Genomic DNA, 19,298 nt, shown 5'->3' on the forward strand with positions numbered 1-19,298 from the left:
GATCATTTAGTGTTTTACTGGAGCAGTGAATTTCTGAAGACTGTTGGGTGTGGGCAGAAAGTGTCAACCTTAGGCCTATGAGCTCTGTGGCTGGCCACTGTCTTGACTTGGGCTTCAGGGGTGTAGTACTCCCGGAAATGTCTGAAGACTCATACTGACCATTCCCCACACTAGTGATTTCCCAGGGAGGTCCAGAACAATTGGTCGGCACCACCCTAGGGCAACATTTGGGGCCTTAGCTTAGGCTCTTCTCACTCTTGAGCCCTTTTTGGAGGTTGTCAGAGGTTCTGGATGTGGGGGGATGTCCTGGACTCCGTGTCTGCTGGAAGGCCAGCCATGCCTGCTCCTGGGGAGCCTGGGGCAGGGCAGGGGACAGCTTGATGGAGAGCGGCAGGAGGAGCTTTCTGAGCGCGACCGGCCCGGGGCGGGACCGGTGGAGGCCCCGCCTCCTCTGCCTGGGCCTCCTCCCAGCCGAGCCCTTTGCGCCCGCGGGCGGGAGCCGGGGTGCCGGGGAAAGAAATGTCTCCCCAGGGTAATTACGCCCGCCCCAGCCCAATAAACCATTCATCCTTCACCTCTTCTGCCCAAGAAGTGTCTCTCCGCCCCTGTCCCCCCAGTGTAATAAACGCCCTTAGGCTTTAACAGGCCCGCCCAGCGTAATAAACTGGCTGCAGTGTGAGAACAGCTGGGTAATCAATCCCGGGGGAGGCCTGGGCCGGGAGCGCGGCGGGCATCGTGTGCGCCGCGGGCCTCTCCCGCGCCCAGCCGGCCGCTGCCCTTGCGCCGCCCGCGATGGCCTGTCTTTGTGCGCCTACCGCCATGTTTCCCGGCTGCCAGCCCCGGTCGGGGTCTGCCTCCCCACGCTGGGGCTTTGTGTGCCGCTGGGTGCGTCGCGGCCTGTGTGTGGGTGTGGGGTCTGGGCGTGCGTCACTGGGGAGGTGCCTGCTGCGGGGCCTGGGGCTTGGGCAGTGAGCACGTGCCTCCGATCCTCCCGCCTCACTGCCCAAAGGGGCATCAGGCCTGCCGGCTCCTCGGATGCCTGGGCACCGGCCATGGCTCTGTCCATGGTGCTGTGCTGTTTGGTATCCAGCGGGAAAGCCGGGAGAAGAGTCTGCCTGCTTTCCCCTAGACTGCGACGGGGCTGGGCTTGGGGGCAGGAAGATGGGGCTTCCTTCCCTGGTGTGAGGGGACCTAGGACCCCAGGGGTGTAGAGGCTTCAGCCTCTGGTCAGGGCCTGCGTGTGGAGGAAGGTCAGCATCTCAGCTCCCCTGGCCTTCCCCACCCCCTAAATTCGACGTGCAGCTTGTGAGTGGAGCGGGGAGGGAGGACCCTGGGTATTACGTTGCCATGGAAACAGCCGATTTTCCGGAGCGCTGCAGTGTTGGGAGTGGAGAGACTGTACCGGCTGAGGCCTAGCCCTTTCCAGGCAGGTGACCTGCACAGGGGTAGAGATGGTACTCACTGTGGGCTCCGCCCCAGCCTGCTCTCCACTCTGGACATGGGGCCCATCCTGAGGGTTCAACCTTTACCACTGTGGTTTCAGGGTCCCCAGGTAGAAAGGACACCTGGGTCTGGAGGGGCAGAGGTGCACTCCCTATGCCTGCTGAGGTGCTTTCTGAGCCACAGACTGGATGAGATGTCACTTATCAGACATCCAGTGGTTCTTCCTGCCTGCCCTGCCCCGGGGTCATGTCTCACTCTGGCCTGTCTGGGGAGGTGGAGGGCCACTTGGTAGGAGCTCTGGGAGACAGCAGGGTTCTCACGGTTCTGCTGCCCCAACCCCGATCCCCTGCTATCTCACTACCTCTTTGGTACCCAGGCAGCAAGCCTTCCCTTCTTGCCTCAGCAACCCCCTGGGCTTTGGGAGAACTTCCCTCCAAGGCATGCAGGAGTCTCCCCTCTCCCACGGGGGCCTAGGAGCTCCCTGGGACAGAGCCCCCTTCCACCTGATTGCTTGAACTACAAGGGAGTTCCTGAGAGCCTGAGGTGAGAGACCTTGAGGGTGTGAGGGGACCTGGTTTTGTATTACCAGCTGGGTTGCCACCTTGACCGAGCAGGTTTCCGCCTTGCTTCTTGGAAGTGTCTTAGACCCTGCAGGATGTCCTGCCTCCTGGGAAGCCGGAGCACCCCCACCCCCAAGACCAGCACTTTCCACAGGCAGGGCCACACACCTCTCCCAGCCTGCTCCAGGCGCTTGCCCTCAGGCCCCACCTCTCTCTCTGTCTCTCGGTCTGGCAAAGTTTTTCCTTAAGCCCCTTTCCCCCCAAGACGTGCTTTGAGAGGAGTCGTTAGTGGCTAATTATTTAATTAAGCATTTTATGAATCTCATCTGCTCCATTTATGTCCTGAAGAATGCAAGATTGTTCTCTTCCCTTCCCTGCTCTGAAGGCTCCAGAGCCCTAGTCCTCCAGGCCTCCCAGACAAGGCTCTTTCCCGGAAACTGGGTGACCAGCCCCCCACCCCCACCCCCAGGGAGCTCAGTCAGCCCGCAGGAGGGAACATGGCGACTAATGGGGTTTATTTTGGGGCTGAGATCGTTAGGGACCTCACACCCGCCCCCGGCAGCCGGATGGTGAAGAGGAGAGGGAGAAGGGGAGAGGGTGGGGTGGGGGAGGGCAGGAGAGGGAGCCTACATCTTGGGCTCCCACTCGCCTGTTTCTCTCACCTACATCCCTCTCTGTCCTTCTCTGTCCATCTGTCTCTGCCTCCTTCCTCCTCTGGCTCTCAGACCCCCCTCCCCACTGTCTCTTCCTTTCTGGGCAGGGCTCCAGGTCTGCTTTGGGACCCAGGCACCCCTGCTGGGGGGTGGAGGCAGGGAGTCCTGGACAAAACAGGAGGGTTCCCAGAGGGTTGGGAGTGGACTGGTAGGGGGAGATGTTGGTGGCAAGCCAGAGATGGGCCATGAGTCAGAGCTGCCCACAGCCCTGCTCATCTTCCCGCCATCGCCTGGGGCTCCTTTTTGCCTTGGTGCTGCTCAGCCCTGGCCCCAAAGAAGCACACATTTGAATCTGTCACCCCTGTCAGCCTTGGGAGAAGTCATGCTGGTCAGAATCAGGACCCTGGGTTCTGGCCCAGGGCACTCTTGTCACCTGGGTCCCCTTGCAGCCTCTCTCTGGGTACTCTCTCTGGGTCACTCTCTCTATTACCTCTCTGCTTTGCTGTAATTAAAGCAAGCATTCTTGATGAGGCAGCTACATCTGTCTGCGTGCACAGACTCTCGCCCTGGCACCCGCCTGCCAACTGTTCCCTAGGGCTGCCGGGCTAGTGGCTGCTGAGGGCATCACAGCTGAAGCCCCGCGCCCTGAACCTGGGTCGGCATGCTCTGCCACAACTCCAGGACCTCCTGAGCTCACCCTCCTGATGCCTTCTCTCCCTCTCTCCCTTTCCTTTTCTCTGCAGCCGGGACCACATACATCTTTGGGAAGGGGGGAGCGCTCATCACCTACACCTGGCCCCCCAATGACCGGCCCAGCACGAGGATGGACCGCCTGGCCGTGGGCTTCAGCACCCACCAGCGGAGCGCTGTGCTGGTGCGGGTGGACAGCGCCTCAGGCCTCGGAGACTACCTGCAGCTGCACATCGTAAGCACTCTGGCCCTCCCCCGTGCCTGCCCACTCCCTGCCTGCTGGTGCTTCACGGCTGAGGGTCAGCCCTGCACTGTTCCCTTCCTGGGGAGCCCTTAGAGCCTATTCCCTCATCCTTAGGGCTTCCCACAAGAAGTTCTGTTTCTGGGACCCAATCCGCCTCTCATCTGGTTTGTAGGTCCCCACCTCCTCTACGCCCTGAGACCGTCTGTATCTTCCTCCTTCCAGGATATAGTCGAGGGCCTTCCAGGCCATTCTCCTCAGCCTTTAGATGTCCCTACATTTTTTTCCCCACTGAGGGGCTGGGGATTCGCACCCAGGTCTGTGCGCACACTTCGTGAGCGCTCTACAGGATGAGCTATCTGCTCTACTGTCCCTACATTTGTGACTGCCCCTGGGTGATTTGCCTGCTCATTCCTAGTCCACCTGGAGCAGCCCCCACCCCATCCTGCACCTCCCTTCCCCACAGCTTCCTACCTTTGCTCTACCTGGTCTTGAGATCCTGCCCCTGCCTCTGACCAGCCTTTGAGCTCTGTTTCTGTGGACTTTGCCCCCCCAGCAGCCGCTCCTGACTGTTTAAGCTCACTCTTCACTGACCTCTTGGCTCAACCCCTCGTCCCTGCCCTGGCCTCTGGTCCCAGCCAGCTCTGCCTTTTTCTGTCCCTCCACCCCCACCATAGGCCTCGCCCCCTACCCTAGCCTGTCCTGCTGGGCTCCTTGATCTCTGTTCCCTCTCAGTGCTTCCCTTGGGCCTCCCTCCATGTCCACCTCCCTCACCTCACAGGTTTGCATCTGACTCACGTCTTCACTGGGCCCTTGTCCTTCCTGGCCCTCTGCCCCATCTCAGGTCCTGCCCATGACCTTCCCTGAGACCTCTGGCCTTCCCCATTTCACTTCTGGTCTTAGTCTCTCCCTGGTCTGCTCCCCAATCTTAAGTCCTGGGCTTCTGGCTTTCGTCTCCAACACCATATTTACAGCTGTTCCTTTCCCTCATTGGCTGGCTGTGTCCCAAGGCTGGCCCCGGCCAGGCACTTTGGGTGCCTTAGCTTTAAGGAGGGCAGAGTCGGGAGGGGGAGGAGGCTTGTGTGAACTCTGACCCCTCCCACCTGCTTGAGGCGGGTATGCTGGCCCCTCACAGGACAGCTCATCGGAGCCCCAGTCTGCACCCCTCGCCCGATGGGGGTTTGGAGGACGGAGGCGGAGGGGTCCTGTGGGCAGAGCATGGCTAGGGTGGCAGCAGCAGCTGATGGGCACAGACCTGTGGGAAGGGGTGCAGAGGGAAGGGTAGCCAGTGGGACACTGGGCCAGGCCAGGCGTTCTGTGCCTGTGAGTGAGTGAGGCAGTGTCTCTGACTGTGAGTGGCAGCCTGTGGGGAGAGACGGTGCAGCTGTGGATGACAGTGTGGCGCCGGGTGCCTGATGGTTGTGTGTCGGGAGACGGCTGTGACTGTGGATGCCGCCTGTCTCTGTTTGAGGATGTAGCTATGCGTTTATATTTCCCTGAGTGGCATTTGCTTGGTTTCAGTCACCCCTGAGTGGCAGGGTGTGACCGTGTTTCCCCATGTCCTCTGTGAGCGCAGACGGTTGTTCCTTTCCCTCCGTTGTCGTGTGAGGCCCTGCGTGGCTTTAGAGCAGATGGTCTGGGTTTGAGTCCCAGCTCTGCCCCTTCCTGGCTCTATTTTTGTGCAAGTCACCGCACTCTTAAGTTCCCCCAGGTGTGTGGCACAGTAAGAGGGCAGAGGGATGCCAGGCGGCTCAACTGACAGCTTGCATGTAACGCGCTCACCCCGCCCTGCCTGCTCGCAGCCCTCCGTACCCCAGTCAGCTGTGACGGGCCACCCCGATGAGTCTGCGTGCGCTCTGTGCCTCAGTGCTTCGTCCCAGGGCTGAGAGGAGAGGGTGGGGGTCCCGGCTGGGAGAAGGGGCATCCTCCCTTTCCCTCGCACATGCCTCACCTGGTGCAGGGCCGTGCGGGAGCAAGGCCTGGCACCTGGGTGCTGCAGAGGCCTGGGAGGAAGGGAGACCCAGTGCGAGGGTGGCAGAGCCTGGAAAGGGTAAGGGGTCACCAGAGAGGCCAGCTCTGTTGGGCACCAAACAGGCCAGAGCCCCTTGGGGTGAGCCCCTAAGCCCCCTCCTCCCCTGGTGACACATCAGCTCCCACCGCAGCGTCATTAGCAGCTCTCAGAGAGTGGGGAGGCGGCAGCAAAATAAGAGAAAAGCAATTTGACGTTTCTAATAAAGCGTCGCTCCACTTTGCCAAATTAATTTTGACTCCCATAATTATTTGCTGTAGGAGCGGCCGCGTTCTCCCCACCGCCGCCTAATGAGGTAATTGGGGAATTAGGAATTAATGACTTTAACAGAAGTGACAACTGACTTCACATCGGGAGCGGCTCGGGGGAGCTGCCTCTCCCCCGGAGCACACGGCTCGAGCTGGGCTGCCTCCTGGGGAACCCAGGCGTCCTGCCCTCCAGCTCCCCGGGCTGGCCCTTTGCTGCTGGCTCCCAGACTGCGCGTGCCCTTGACCATCACTGCTTGGGCGGAGCCTCGTGGGGAGGAACCCTCAGAGGCATCCAAGGGGCTGATGCTATTCTGGGTGATATTATTACTAACAATAGTAACGAGGAGGCTCGACTGCTCGCTTCCCGGGTGTGTGGGGAGGATGATGAACCGTCTCCCTGGGGATGTTGTCAGTCTGTGGGTGGCGGGTGGGTGGGGCTTGCTAATAGTCTCTGTCAGGCAGACCTGGCCTCAGTTTCCCTGCTTTACTGCACACATGTGTGGCTGGGGGTGTGTGCGTGTAGATGCCTGCCTGCGTGCGCCACTTCCCTAGGTTCTAGGAGGGGGAGGACTGTACACCACAAGTGGAGAAAGGACATGGCATGGGTCTCCAAGGAAACCACAGCTGCCCATCCTATCCCTCCACTCTCTCTGCCAAGCCCCAGCCTCTGCCCCCTCTGTGAGCCACCCTGCCCCTATCCCCAGTGTCACCAGGCCTTTCAGCTCTGTTAGATGTAGGAGGTGACAGCAGAATGGTTCCTTTGGCCCAGGCGGGACTGGCAGTCTTTCAGGAAGACCCCAAGAGTATAGTGTGTTTCTATGCTGGGCTGGGACCCTGTGAGCAACATAGGGGGCCTAGAGAGTCTTGTGTCAGTCCTGTGGGTGGATGACTGGGCCCACTCCAGGGCTGGGTGTAGGAAGGTGGCTGAGAGGCACAGGGGAATGGAGTCGGGGCTTACACCGAGGGCCATGTGGGCTTTCTACTGCCTTGCCAGACCTTGGAGGTAGGGTGGCCTCAGCAGATGGCCCCACCCCAGCCCTTTGAGTCAGTGTCCCAGACTAGTGGGCAAGGGACAAGAACACTGGCGTTGGAGTTAGACTAGCTGGGGTCCAAACCTGTGAACCACGAGAGTTTGAGATGTTATTTAACCTCTCTGGCCCTCAGGTGTCTTCCTGGATAAAATGGGGTGCTATGAGCTTCCTCAGAGCATTGTGTGGAGATGACCAGAACACATGCAAACAGTACCCACAGGCCTGTCACTTTTGGGGTCTCAGCCTAACTCCTTTCACTCCAGAGCCACTGGCAGAACTGTTCCTGGGCTGACCCCAGGTGGCCTCCGTAGGATCTCTCTGGTTGCTCAACCTCCTTCCTCCCCTTCTGCAGTCCTCAGTCCTTGTCTGGGTTGCCCCTGCCATCAGAGCCTGACCTGTGTGGGGCCTGCGAGGCTTCAGAGGCTGCACACTGATGCCCCGATACAGGGGAGGGGAGGCTGGAGACTGAGGTTTGGGCTTGAAGGTCAGGGCTGTCCTCTGGAGCTTCTGTGGACTTCTGTGTTGTCTAGCCCTCAGGGAGGCACACCCTCCCAGACCCAGGCTGTTCCCCAGCTTGGTCCCCATCCGCATCCCCTCTGCACTCAGGGGTACTTGCACCGCATAGGTGCTCTGTAAACATTCTTTGCAAATGCTCTGGATGAACCAAAAGGCAAGAGACAGAGGCGACTAGTGGAAAGGGCTCCAGGTCTTGGCTCTGCGCCCCACGGTAGCTGCCAGCAACCTCTGAGCCTCAGGCATCTCCCTTGTTTGCAAGTGAGGGTGGGCGCTCCAACCTGCTCACCTTGAACGCTTGAGACCTGAGGAAGTTGTATTATGAAGCTGTAAAACGCTGCAGAGCTAGGCTGGTGGTATCCACAGATGGAGTTCTGGGAGGAGTGACTAGTTGATCTCTCCCAGTGGCTGACTTCTACCTCCCTGTTACCAGGACCAGGGCACCGTGGGGGTGATTTTTAACGTGGGCACGGACGACATTACCATCGACGAGCCCAATGCCATCGTGAGCGACGGCAAATACCACGTGGTGCGTTTCACTCGAAGCGGTGGCAACGCCACCTTGCAGGTGGACAGCTGGCCGGTCAACGAGCGGTACCCGGCAGGTAGGCGGCTCAGGCCCGCAGAGGAGGAGCGGTGGGGCGGGGCGGGAGGCTGGAGGTCTCAGGTAGGAGCGCGGTGCGTTCCTGGGCGGGGCTCAGTAGAGGCTTTTGGCTGCGGGGTGGGGCGTGGCTATGGAAAAGATGAGGCTTGCAGGGGCGGGACCAAGGCGGGGGCGTGGCTAAGACTCATCGGGATTTGGGGGGCGGGGCTAGACCGCAGTGTTGGGAATTGGGCGTCTGGTGTTGGGGGCGGGGTGCAAGGCCAGGGTCCAGTTTGGGTGTAGCCGGAGAAGAGAAATGGAGGAAAGCTAGCGGCAGGGAGGGTCTGATGCGACCGAGTGCTAGATGATTTCAGAAGGCAGAAGGAAATGGGGAGGCAGATGCAGAAACGTAGGAGAGAAGATCCAAGTAACATAAAAGGTGTCTTGGCAGGAAGCAGGGTGTTCCCAAAAACAACCAAGGAAAGAACCAGGGTCTTTAGAAAGACCCATATTAGGAGATGTAGGTAAAGAAGCGCATTAGCTAGGGAGAACCAGAGAAAAGGAACCTCAGTGTCTCAGGGGATGAGGGACATGGCAAAAGGGAGGGAGAGACAAATGACAAGGCTGAGCGAAAAGCAGGGTCTGATACAGTCAACAACCTTCCCTGACAATCGACTAGGTGTTAGGGTCTATGCCTGGCCCTGGGGACCAGGGAGCCTCAGGAGTACAGATGGACCCAGTCCAGCAGGGTGACTGCTGTGGTCATCAAGGACAATTCAAGGTCTGAGGAGGACAGGGGAAGAACAGGGATGAAGATATAAAAGAAAGGAGGAACTCGAGACCCTGTACGATATCAGAGTGAGAGGAAACCAGAAAAGAAGCCAAGGAAAGATCTGGAAATAGTCACTAAAACAAATGCAAAGATGGAGGCAGCTCCAGGAGGCATGCAGAGAGATATATGGAGAAACTGACACGCACAGCCAGCCAGGGACAGAAGAGGTGGACAGAGCCCAGTGAGTGCAGGAGAGCCCAGCACAGGAGACAGAGAGGGAGGGGCAGGGAACACTGCAGGGAGAGCTGCAGGCACAAGAGATGCTGAGATACAGGCTGGGTGGCACTGCAGAGTCACACACAGGACCCATCTGAGGAGAGAGTGAACATCTGCAGCCTCCATCGCTCAGCGTGACAGCCAGGCCCAGGCGGAGGCTGCTCCAGCTGATGGAGGGGCATGGGCAGGCCAGGGTGCAAAGCCTCTGGGCTCGCCAAGGCTGGAACAAAGAGTTCAGAAGGCCCATGACTCCCGGTCCTGCAGACTTGCACCCACATGTTCCTAGGTAGCTCCTGAGATAATGAGACCCCCAGAGTCCCTTCTAATAAATACAGAGGCTGAGGTACACACAGGCCAACCCCAGGCATATGGAGCACTGCTGCCATTCACAAGGTCAGACAGACATGCGAGAAAACTGCTCTGCAGAGGGATGCTAGTCTATGCTAAGGCCCTGAGCATGTGTGGGGTCACTCAGACACACCAACCTTCCTACAGGAAGTCCCAGCCCTGCCATGAGCAGACCCTGACAGCTCGGGCTGTGCGGCATGGTTCTCTGAGCCTTCAGAGTTCACTCCGTCTCAGACACACATGCTCCAGGGCAGTGATGACATGGCTCGTGCTGGACAGAGCTGGACTTGGGGGCACGAAGGCCTCACCAGGTGGGCCAGGACTCACGTCCAGAGCTTCACCCTTCGGAGCCCAGCAGACCGGGGAAGCCAGATGAAGGGGTTATGCCTGTCTCCTCTGTTGAGGAGCCCCTGACTTGGGGTGGAGAAAGGTTGCCTGGGGTCCTTTCCTGCAAATTCCAATAAACCAAGGGCCTGGTGGCTGCCTGTGTGCACTGGGAGGGCGAATCTTGAACATCACCAGCAGGCCAAGTCAGCAGCACGCCAGGGCCTGGAGAATGACCCCCACTACTCTTAGGGAGCAGAAACGCAGCCCATGGACTCCCAGTTAGCAGGATTTTAATACTGGATCTCCTCTTGCCCGGGGACGGGTCATCTAGCCTCTGAAACCAGCTTCCACCTCTGAACCATGAGGACAATTCCTACCTCATAGTGATGCTGTGAGGATTCCATGTGAAAATCCAAGGAAAGTGCTGGAACTGAGAGAGATGCTCCATAAACAGGGTTTTTGTTAGCGTTTTTATATACTCAGCTGCCCTCCAACAAGTCAGATGTACCTTCTTCCTTTCAGGACACACACACACACACACACACACACACACAGATGATCGAATTATCCATTTTCAATTTATAGGGAAAGCGGAGTCTGTCTTGTAAGAACCTGAGGAGGCACCATCTATGCACACAGGAACACACGTGCCCACGTTCATGGGAGGTGTACACAGGCAGGCCCAGGCCAGAGCCATGCAGTGGAGACTCTGCTCCCAGGCCCAGGGTGTCCTGAAAGGCATGGAGTGGTTTAAATGGAAGGAGTGGCTAGATTCCCAAGCTCAGCCATTTTCCTTTTCATTGCTATGGCTTGGGATCGCCTCCGCCCCCGAAGGAGCACATACATACCTAGAGGCACACCGACAACCCCGTACCACACAGGTGCGCGTGCGCCTGTGTGCTCACGCACACCCTCCCTTCCTGTCTCCAGGGGCTGCAGATTGGGAGTGGAGAGAGGAGCAGGTGGGTATCCAGATGGGCAGCCAAGGAGGGAGAGAGGGGAGGGTTAGAATTGGGAGAAGGAGTCTGAAGGAGGAAGGCTGAGGGGTGGGCTGGGCCTGCGGATGAAGGAGAGGCGAGGAGCTGAGACTGGGCTGGCAGGGCAGGAAGGAGCGAAGCGCTTTGAGCAGAGAGCAGGGGTGAAGGCCAGCTGCCTGCAGGGGAGGGCTGAGAGAGTTGTGGGAGAAGGGGTTGGGGGCTGCGAGGTCACCCGTGGTGGCCACCAGGTACTGAGGGAGCTGGGACTAGCGTGAGGAGGCACGGTGCCTTAAAAGAGAGCAGCGATGGGGTCAAGCTGGAGCAGGGTTAATGTGAAGGTGGTGGCGGGGCCAGGGTGTGGCGCGAGCGGGAAATGAGGGGCAGCTGGAGCTGAGCACCTGAGGCAAAGGGAGTCACCGTGGCTTGGAGAGAGCTTTAAGTTGCACAGTCGGATGCGTGTGCCGGGAGACCCCCTTAAATGCCGCATAAACCCCTCTTAACCCACCCTCCCACTTCTAAACTGCCCTCTAAACCAGTAGCCAGTTGGGCCACCTGGGCCACGAGGACTCCCACCCCGCACTTAAACCTGCTAAATGCCCTGCCCCTGTCCCGCCGCCCACTTTGGGATGGCGGAGGAAGAAGGGCCTCAACCCAGGGACCAGATAAACCCGTTCCATCTCTGACCTTGACCTTCGGGCTGCCTTTTCTGTACATCCCTGGCCTTTTCTTCTTTTCCCTCTTTTGCTCTGGGTTGCTCCCGCCCCCGGGGGGGAGGCTGGCTCTGGATGGGAGCCTAGGGAGGGGCTGGGAGAGGAGAAGAGGACCCAGCATTTCTTTTCCTGCCTCCCGCTCTTTCGTTGGACGTGGCTGCGTACCCTGGGTCTCCTGAGAAGTGCATAATTACTTTCTAACTCCTTTGGACTTCGCCGCCTGAGAAACCTACTGTCTCTCTAAACTTTTCCAAGGAAACTTTGATAACGAGCGCCTGGCGATTGCTAGACAGAGAATCCCCTACCGGCTCGGTCGAGTAGTAGATGAGTGGCTGCTCGACAAAGGTAATTAACCAGAACTAATTAATCACTAACTAACCCTAAACTGCCATCTTAGAGGTGCAGAGCTCTCTCTTCCCCGCCCGTGCCTTTGCCACGCCTGGCCCCACGCCAAGGGACGATTGTCCGGCCAGATGCTCCCCTCCGTCCGTCCCCTTTGTAGCCCGCAGTCTCTGGGTTTCAGGATGGGGTTTGGCGAAGGGTTTTCTAGAAGAGAGAGAGGCTTCCTTCCCTTTCTAACCCTGAGATCCACGAGGTCAGACGCTCCCCAGCTGCTAGGTCAGATCCCTCTGTCTGAGCCCCTCTCTGACTGATGAGGCTTTTGTGCAGGGCCAAGCGGCCCTGGCCCTTCGGGAAGCAGGAAGGGCTGATTCGGGGATCCAGGTGAGGGCTGGGCAGGCCTCCTGGGGCCAGCTGAGGAGAAGGGGAAGAGCAGGGGCCTCGGATCCTACTGGAGAGACCCCGAAGCTAGCTCCTGCGGGCCACTGTCTCTGGAATGGGCTCCTTCGGTCCACAAGACCTCTCAGAAGTAGTGGAAGCCAGTGGGAGACTGAGGGAGGGAGGAGGCCATGGCCTGCAGGGGCTTCTCCCTACCGGGCTATTGAGGAAGAGGGTGGGCTCCTGAGAGGCCCCCCTGTGGCAGGGTGTTGGAGGAGGGGCGAGCTCTGTACCTCTAAGGCTAAACTCCAGGGGGGAGCAGAACTGTTAAACCCCCACTTAACCAGCTGATAACTGTGCTTAAATGTCCACTGGGGCCTTCCCCAATAAAACTCCCAATGTAACTTCCAGCCCCCCACACCAGAGGGGCCTAAAATGCTGATAACCAGATGTGATAAATCCATAACAGGACAAAAAGTTAAAGGGACTGTAATAGACATCGCTAAAACCTACAGCCCCCAGCCACACTGGGCTGCTCCCTCCAGCGGGGCGAACTTTAACCCTTTGAGGCATTCACGGTGGGTGGGGACAGGGGCAGGGGCCACAGGACCAAGTTTCCTAAAGTCAGGTGGCTTCCTCTCTGTTACCCACCTCCCTCTCCCAGAATCACAGAGGCCAAGGGATCTGCCTGGGCTGAGGCTGGGCAACTTGTGACCCCAAAGGTTAGGGAGAACTGAACAGGCCCTGCTAGGGGCAGGATGGGACTTGGGGTCCAGCTGTCCTTGACCTCTGTAGGCCTGTATGTACTGTTCTAGAAAGTGACAGATTGAGCTTCCCAAGGAGTGGAAGAAGATGCTCAGTTTGGGTGTGGCCTTGGCTCAGTGCTTCCCCCAGCTAAGCTAGTTCCCTCCTTGAGAAGACAGGGACATGGGCCTAGCTCAGCCCACCTCCAAAGCATATTGCAAAGGTGCTGTGCAGTGAGAAGCCTCAGGCAAGTATCTGAGATAAGGGTGAGGCCTTCTTGGAGGGGATGTTTATTGTCACAGCCCGGCTTATGGTAGGTGCTCAATAAATATTTATGGAATGAATCAATTTTCCAGTTCAAAAACACATTCTGTGAAATAGTCCCATGAGATGCTTCACAACAAAGGGACTGTGGTAAGATAAGTTTGGAAGTGCTGAGTCCTGTTTCCTCCTCTCAGAGATGCACATGTACCTCGTTTCATAAAGGCTCTGAGACATCCCACAAGAAAGGAACCTGTTTAGTGATGACTTGTTTGCTTTTCAAACCCATTTGACCACCATGACTCTCTTCTTTTTTTTTTTTTTGGTGATGGTACTAGAGATGGAACCCATGGATGGGCTCTATCCCTGAGCTACATCCCCACCTCCTTTTATTTTTAATTTTGAGACCGGGTCTTACTAAGTTTCTGAGGCTGGCCTGGAACTTGTGATCCTCCTGTTCCAGCCTCCCAAGCCACTGGGATTACAGGCATGCACCACTGTGCCTGGCTCTTTTTTTCTCACCATTCTTATGCCTAGGAATAAACTTGAACACAGTGGTTCTCAGGGTTTTCTGGATCTGGTATCTTGGGACCTGTCCTAAGCTGCCACCATCAGTCTTCTGCTTCTGTGGGTTCTGACTCCCTCGTTTGTAAGGAAGCAGCGATGCTCTGGGATCGTCCTTGTGTGGGCAGTGAGAGGCTGCTGGAGGAGGAGAGGCTGAGCAGGGAGGCTGAGGAAACACACCAGTGGCCCATAATTGGCCAGAGGCCAGGCAGATGACTGGGGGTTCCAGGGACTTGGGTGTCCCAGAGAGCAGGTGTTTCCAAAGAGGTTGTGGGTTTCACAAGTTGGACTGTCCTCAGCCCAGGCTTTGGGGGCAGGGCTTACAGGCACCTAACTCTAAACCAGATCTTTAACGAGGCATTAACCAGAGGCTAACAAGGGCTAAGCCAGGACTTAAAACCCCCAGAGCCAGCAGTTGAAGGTCCAGGGGAGAAGGGGCAATGGAGCAGTCCATCTGTCCAATCCCTACCCCCCAAAATAAGCAACACCAAAAATCAAAGTTAAATCTAAACTTAAACATAATAAATATCTTTTCTAAAAACCAAACCAAAACAAACAAACTCAGAGGGTTAAACCGACCCCCAGATCCACTAAAACCAAAGTGAACAGCCAAACCCCACGCAGGTGGGAAATCTGAGGTGTAATACGGCCGAGTGCGGAGCGAGATTGGAGCTGGAGCGGTTTTTTGGCTGTCAGCGAGCGAAGCAAGGTCCCTTTAACGTTTTCCACTTCTGTGCTTGCACACCAGGCGGGAAGGGCTGTGCCGCCCGGTGCGGGCCTGGGCGGGCGGGGCCTGGGCGGGCGGGGCCTGGGCGGGGAGGAGCCGGGGCTGCGGTGGGCGGGGCCGCGCACTGACCGCCCTGGTCCCGCCTCCTCCGCCGGAGTGCCCCGTCTCTGCCTCTTGGTCTTCGCCATCTGCCACTTCTGGGGGCGCCACGGCTCAGGGCTGGGCACGGGTGGGGTGCGCGGGGAAGCGGTGGGAGAAGATGGGGGCTGCATTGAGGGGAGAGGAAGAAGCGGGTGATGCCCTGGCAGGGGAGCCGAGGGGCCAGGTGGAGGCTGAGAAGGCATGCGCATGGTGGGGAAGAGGGGGTGACGGCTCCCTGTCCCAGCTCATGTGTGCCCTGGGGACCCTCCCCTGCCGGGGTCCCTCCTGGCTCGGCTAAGGGCTTCAGCTGACAAGGACTTTCCCTTTGGTTGTCTGCCCCTTCCTCATTTCTCCCCGACCCCACCCGCGGTGTCCCCCTGGTTCCTCCCTCCTCCCCTTGGCTCCCCTCCATTCTCCCCACCCTTCCTGGCCTCCCCCACACTCCCTGACCCTCCTGTCACCTTCTCCCGCCCCTTTCCCATTGCCCCCCACCCCAGGACGCCAGCTGACCATCTTCAACAGCCAGGCTGCCATCAAGATCGGGGGCCGGGATCAGGGCCGCCCCTTCCAGGGCCAGGTGTCCGGCCTCTACTACAATGGTCTCAAGGTGCTGGCGCTGGCCGCCGAGAGCGACCCCAACGTGCGGACTGAGGGCCACCTGCGCCTGGTGGGGGAGGGGCCGTCCGTGCTGCTCAGTGCAGAGACCACGGCCACCACCCTGCTGGCGGACATGGCCACCACCATCATGGAGACCACTACCACTATGGCCACTACCACCACGCGCCGGGGCCGCTCCCCCACGCTGAGGGACAGCACCACCCAGGTGAGGCTCTCAAGGACTTTGGGTGAAGGTCCCAGGGGTCTGGTAGGATCCTGGAGGCTGCTTTTCCTGACCATGTTGTCAAGGTGATGGTTTAGGTGAGAGATGCTAGGTCACCTTCAGGAAGTGGCCTTCACCTTGGTGACCAGGGATACTGAAGATGTGGGGGCCATTATTTCTAGAGGGTCCTTTCCCAGAGCTGGGGGGGTAGTTGCCCAGGGGAAGACTACCCACCCCACCCAAGAGCCGGGAAGTCTAGACCAGGGGTTGGGGCAAAGTGACCTTTCTGCTTTCCACAAAGGCCCTGGCTGGTGTTGTGAGGACAGGTAGTGGGAGGTGGGCATTACCTGGATGTCAGCATCTTGGGCAGAGGGGCCACACTGGAGGGGACAGATGTAGTCACCCTAGGTGTATGTCCCCTCTCCAGAGGCTGCTGTAGGCCAGGAGCAGCCTCTCCTAGTTTGCCGGAGTCCCTTCCAGGGGAGTTCCTGCTCGGGGACAGGCCCTGGCTGTAGGTCCCTTGCCTTCACACATCCTCTTCCTGTGACCTGGAGAAGCACCCCCAGTAGCCAGCCTCAGCATCCTCCTCTGTGCCTGGGGGTCTGAGCAGGTCACAGTTCCCTGGAGCTTCACCCCACCTATGTAGGTGCGCCCAGGGTCAGGTCAGGCTCTGAGGGACCCAAGTGGGCTGCACGTGGGGAATGATGCTCCAAGGAGCAGGGTGGACCTGGCTTTCCTGAGCGTCACAGCCGATTAAGCCTGGGGGACTACTGAGGCAGCCCTGGGGCCGGCTGAGCTTCCCGCTGCTCGTTGCTTGTTCTGGCAAGGGCTCACACCTAGCCCCTTGCCCTTGCTTAGCCACCCTGTCCCATGGTGCATCTACCTCCCATTGTCCTATCTCACTGCCTGGGCTATTGGGCTTCCAGGTCTGGAGGGACCTCTGTCCTCTAGGAGGGATCTGGGGGTGGCCATGAGAACATGTCCCTACCTACCCTCATCCAGTCTGTCTTAGCGTCTACTTCTGAGGGCTGGGCTCTGTGCTCCAAGGTCCCTCCTTCCTGTCAGTCTGTGCTGCAGGGAGTGGGGACCCAGCAAGTGGAGGCAGCCAGGTGGGAGAGACAAGCCTGTGTCCCATCCTCTCTCCTTTGCCATCCAGGGATCTGAGGGGATTCAGTTCCCCAGGGCCTTGACTCTAGGAGTGGGGAGGCCTGGGAGGAAGACCTGGACTTGACCTGGGCTGGGTACCTACCACACCCGAATCTCAGGAGGGATCTGGTCTCAGTGGAAGAGGGGGCAGGCCATCCATGAAAGGGAGGGGTCGGGACCCCAGGTGTGAGGTGGTGATGGAGAAGCCCCCATGACAGCAACTGGAGCCAGGGGACAAGCTTGGTCTTGTCTGCATCTGCAGCCCCTTGGGTTCTTGTCCTGCCTGGACTTTGGGTTTCCCTCCTCGAGTCTCTTCCTTGATACCCGAGTACCCCCTCCCCCTCACACACACTCATCTCAGGGATTCTCTTTCTTTGCAATCAGAAGGAGAGAAAATGCTGACAAAGTCGACTCCTGTTGTCATGGCAACCACAGCCCTAATTATTGTATGCAGCCCGGTTCTCCGGAAAGGGGGCTGGGAGACACACGAGGGGCGATGGGGTGGGGGTGAAACTGGAGCCAGGAAACCCCTCTAGACCCTGTCCCTCTCAGCTCATGCAGCTTCCAGAGGCCCCTGTGCCTTGCCCCCTGACCCACCTGTCCCTGCCCCAAGGTGTCCTGGACCCTTGCTGCCACCCTGCAGCCCCAGGTCTGGCATTCTATCACCTCGCTTTCTAGAAATAAAAAGCGCAATGTGTGCTGTCTGATCCTTGGGAGCTGCAGGGGCTCCAGGGCTGGTGCTGTCTGGTGTCCTGTTGCACAGGAGGAAATGGAGGGCCAAGGTCACCAGCAAGTGATGGCAGGACTGGGCCTTGGCCAGGGCCCAACCCTGTGGTGCCACACACCTCAAGAGGCAGCTATGGAGTCTGCTCACCCACCTGGACCCTCTTTCCCCACCCCTCCTCTCGCCCCACAGAACACAGATGACCTCCTAGTGGCCTCGGCTGAGTGTCCGAGCGATGACGAGGACCTGGAGGAGTGTGAACCCAGTACTGGTGAGTGCCTTTCCCCCCTCCCCTGCCCCGGGGGCCCCTGCGACGACACTGCTGGGAGGTGGGCGACAGTCCCTGTCACCTGACCCCAGCCCAGGACCTGCTGCAGGCTTTAGCTCTCCCATACTCCCCCTCCCCCCCTTATAGCCCCCAGGTGCTTCAGATGTCCTCTGGCAAGGTGCTTTTTGGTGCCCCATCCCTTGGAGGTAGTGAGGTCCTTAGCATGGAGTCCTGGGGTTGAGTGCAAAGGGGAGGTGGAGGGAAAAGAGGGAGCGGGTTTCCTTAGAAAGATGAGAACTGCAGCTCCCAGTCCTGGAGTGGGGGTGGGGAACTACAACTCCCATCAGCTCTCAGGTCCAGAACTACAACTCCCAGCAGTCCCAAGGCCCAGTACTCCCTTGGTCACTCATAGAGGTTTCTGCTGGATCCTGAATCCTCCTCATGCCCAGTCTCGGGGCCATGTCTGGTGTTCTGATCCAACGGGTGCCCAGGGTGGAGACTCCACCAGAATGCCAGATCAAGGCGAGCAGCTGATGTGCCTGGCAGCATGCTGGGTGGGAAGTACTTCCCAGGCCAGACCTGGGGTTCCCTGGAGAGATTCCAGTAGGGGAGCAGCTGTAGGAGAGCAGGCTGGGAGGGAAGTCTCTGGAGGGTGGGGCCCCAGGGAGCCCTCCAGGCCTCAGCTTGATGCTGCCGGCTGGAGCCAAGGTTGCAGCTGCAGAGAGCAGCCCTGCAGGGCAGGTGGCCTTGTATGTAGTTCAGGGTGGGAGTGAGGTGGCATGGTGGGTGCCTGGCTGCTCATTTGGGCAGGCTTGCAGTGGCCGAGAGGAGCTGGGGTGAGGAGGATGCTCCAGGTCGGCTGTGGGAGTGGAAGAAGTACTGGATGTGGCTAGATTTCCCTGTGGGGGAGCATGGACGTTACTGCAGCCCAGATGAGCCTGTGGGAGTGGAGAGGCCACCCACATCTCTTGCTTGGCTTTCCAGAGACTTTTCCCTGTTACCTTGCAATGTTGGCACCTGGCCTATGGCAGCAGGCCAGAGGTTGGGGCAGGTGTGCTCAGGTGCAGGGGAGGGCTGTGGTCAGGAGGTGGGCAGCATATCCTGGCACATTCTGTGGGGGCCAGGGATCCCATCAGCACCAGAAGAGACATTCAACCTGAGGTCGGGCTGCCACTCTGGATGGAGTGTGGGTTGGGCAAGAAGGGAACAGGACCAAAACATGGAGTGTGGAGCCCTGGGGCAGAGGCTGAGGTCCAGAGACCAAGGACAAGGGACCCCGGACCCAGAAACTGGAGTCCTGTTTGCCCTCTGTGTCCCGCAGTGGGCTGAGCTGAGAGGGGGCATATGTGGTCTTGGGCCTGGGGGCACTTGGGGGAGATGCTGGCTGCTGGCTGCAAGGCCTCCCTGGTCCACAGCCCAGGGCTGTGCTTCCTGGAGCAGATGCCACCCACTGTGGAAGGACGGCGGGGAGTCTCAGCTCAGGGATGCGTGCTCCAACCCCACCACGTTCTGGAGGCTCTGGGCCTGTGGCAGTGTGGCGTGCAGTACTGCCCCTCGGTCCTGCTTGGCCCTCTAAGCTCGGTACTAACTGGGGCTCCGCTGGCTGACTAGGGCCTCTGGCCCAGGCTCACTGGAGCAGGAGAGCCTGGGATGGGGCTCTGGGGACAGGGGCCTGTGCAGGTCTTGAGGAAAGGGCCCTGCCTGGCCCCGTACTCTGGGATGGGAACTCCCAGTGACAGAAGGAGTCTCCGCTTCCCTTGGACCCTGCACAGGCCCTGCGGGGCC

At 59.0% G+C, this 19,298-nt stretch overlaps 1 protein-coding gene across 30 annotated transcripts in view; it reads left to right on the forward strand.

The window, feature by feature from the left end:
- The window catches only part of Nrxn2 (neurexin 2), a 102,082-nt gene that overhangs the window by 72,159 nt on the left and 10,625 nt on the right, over positions 1-19,298 (forward strand). For 19 of the 30 annotated variants that reach the window (XM_047516380.1, XM_047516396.1, XM_047516382.1 and 16 more), the window contains 5 exons: positions 3,400-3,581; positions 7,842-8,013; positions 11,657-11,746; positions 15,053-15,378; positions 17,438-17,516. In XM_047516380.1, the coding sequence (XP_047372336.1) occupies positions 3,400-3,581; positions 7,842-8,013; positions 11,657-11,746; positions 15,053-15,378; positions 17,438-17,516 (849 nt within the window). The remainder of the gene's footprint in view (positions 1-3,399; positions 3,582-7,841; positions 8,014-11,656; positions 11,747-15,052; positions 15,379-17,437; positions 17,517-19,298) is intronic. The other 11 variants (XM_047516392.1, XM_047516401.1, XM_047516402.1 and 8 more) reach the window with 1 other exon arrangement.

Source organism: Sciurus carolinensis, chromosome 11, assembly GCF_902686445.1.
Source record: "Sciurus carolinensis chromosome 11, mSciCar1.2, whole genome shotgun sequence".
NCBI lineage: Eukaryota > Metazoa > Chordata > Mammalia > Rodentia > Sciuridae > Sciurus > Sciurus carolinensis.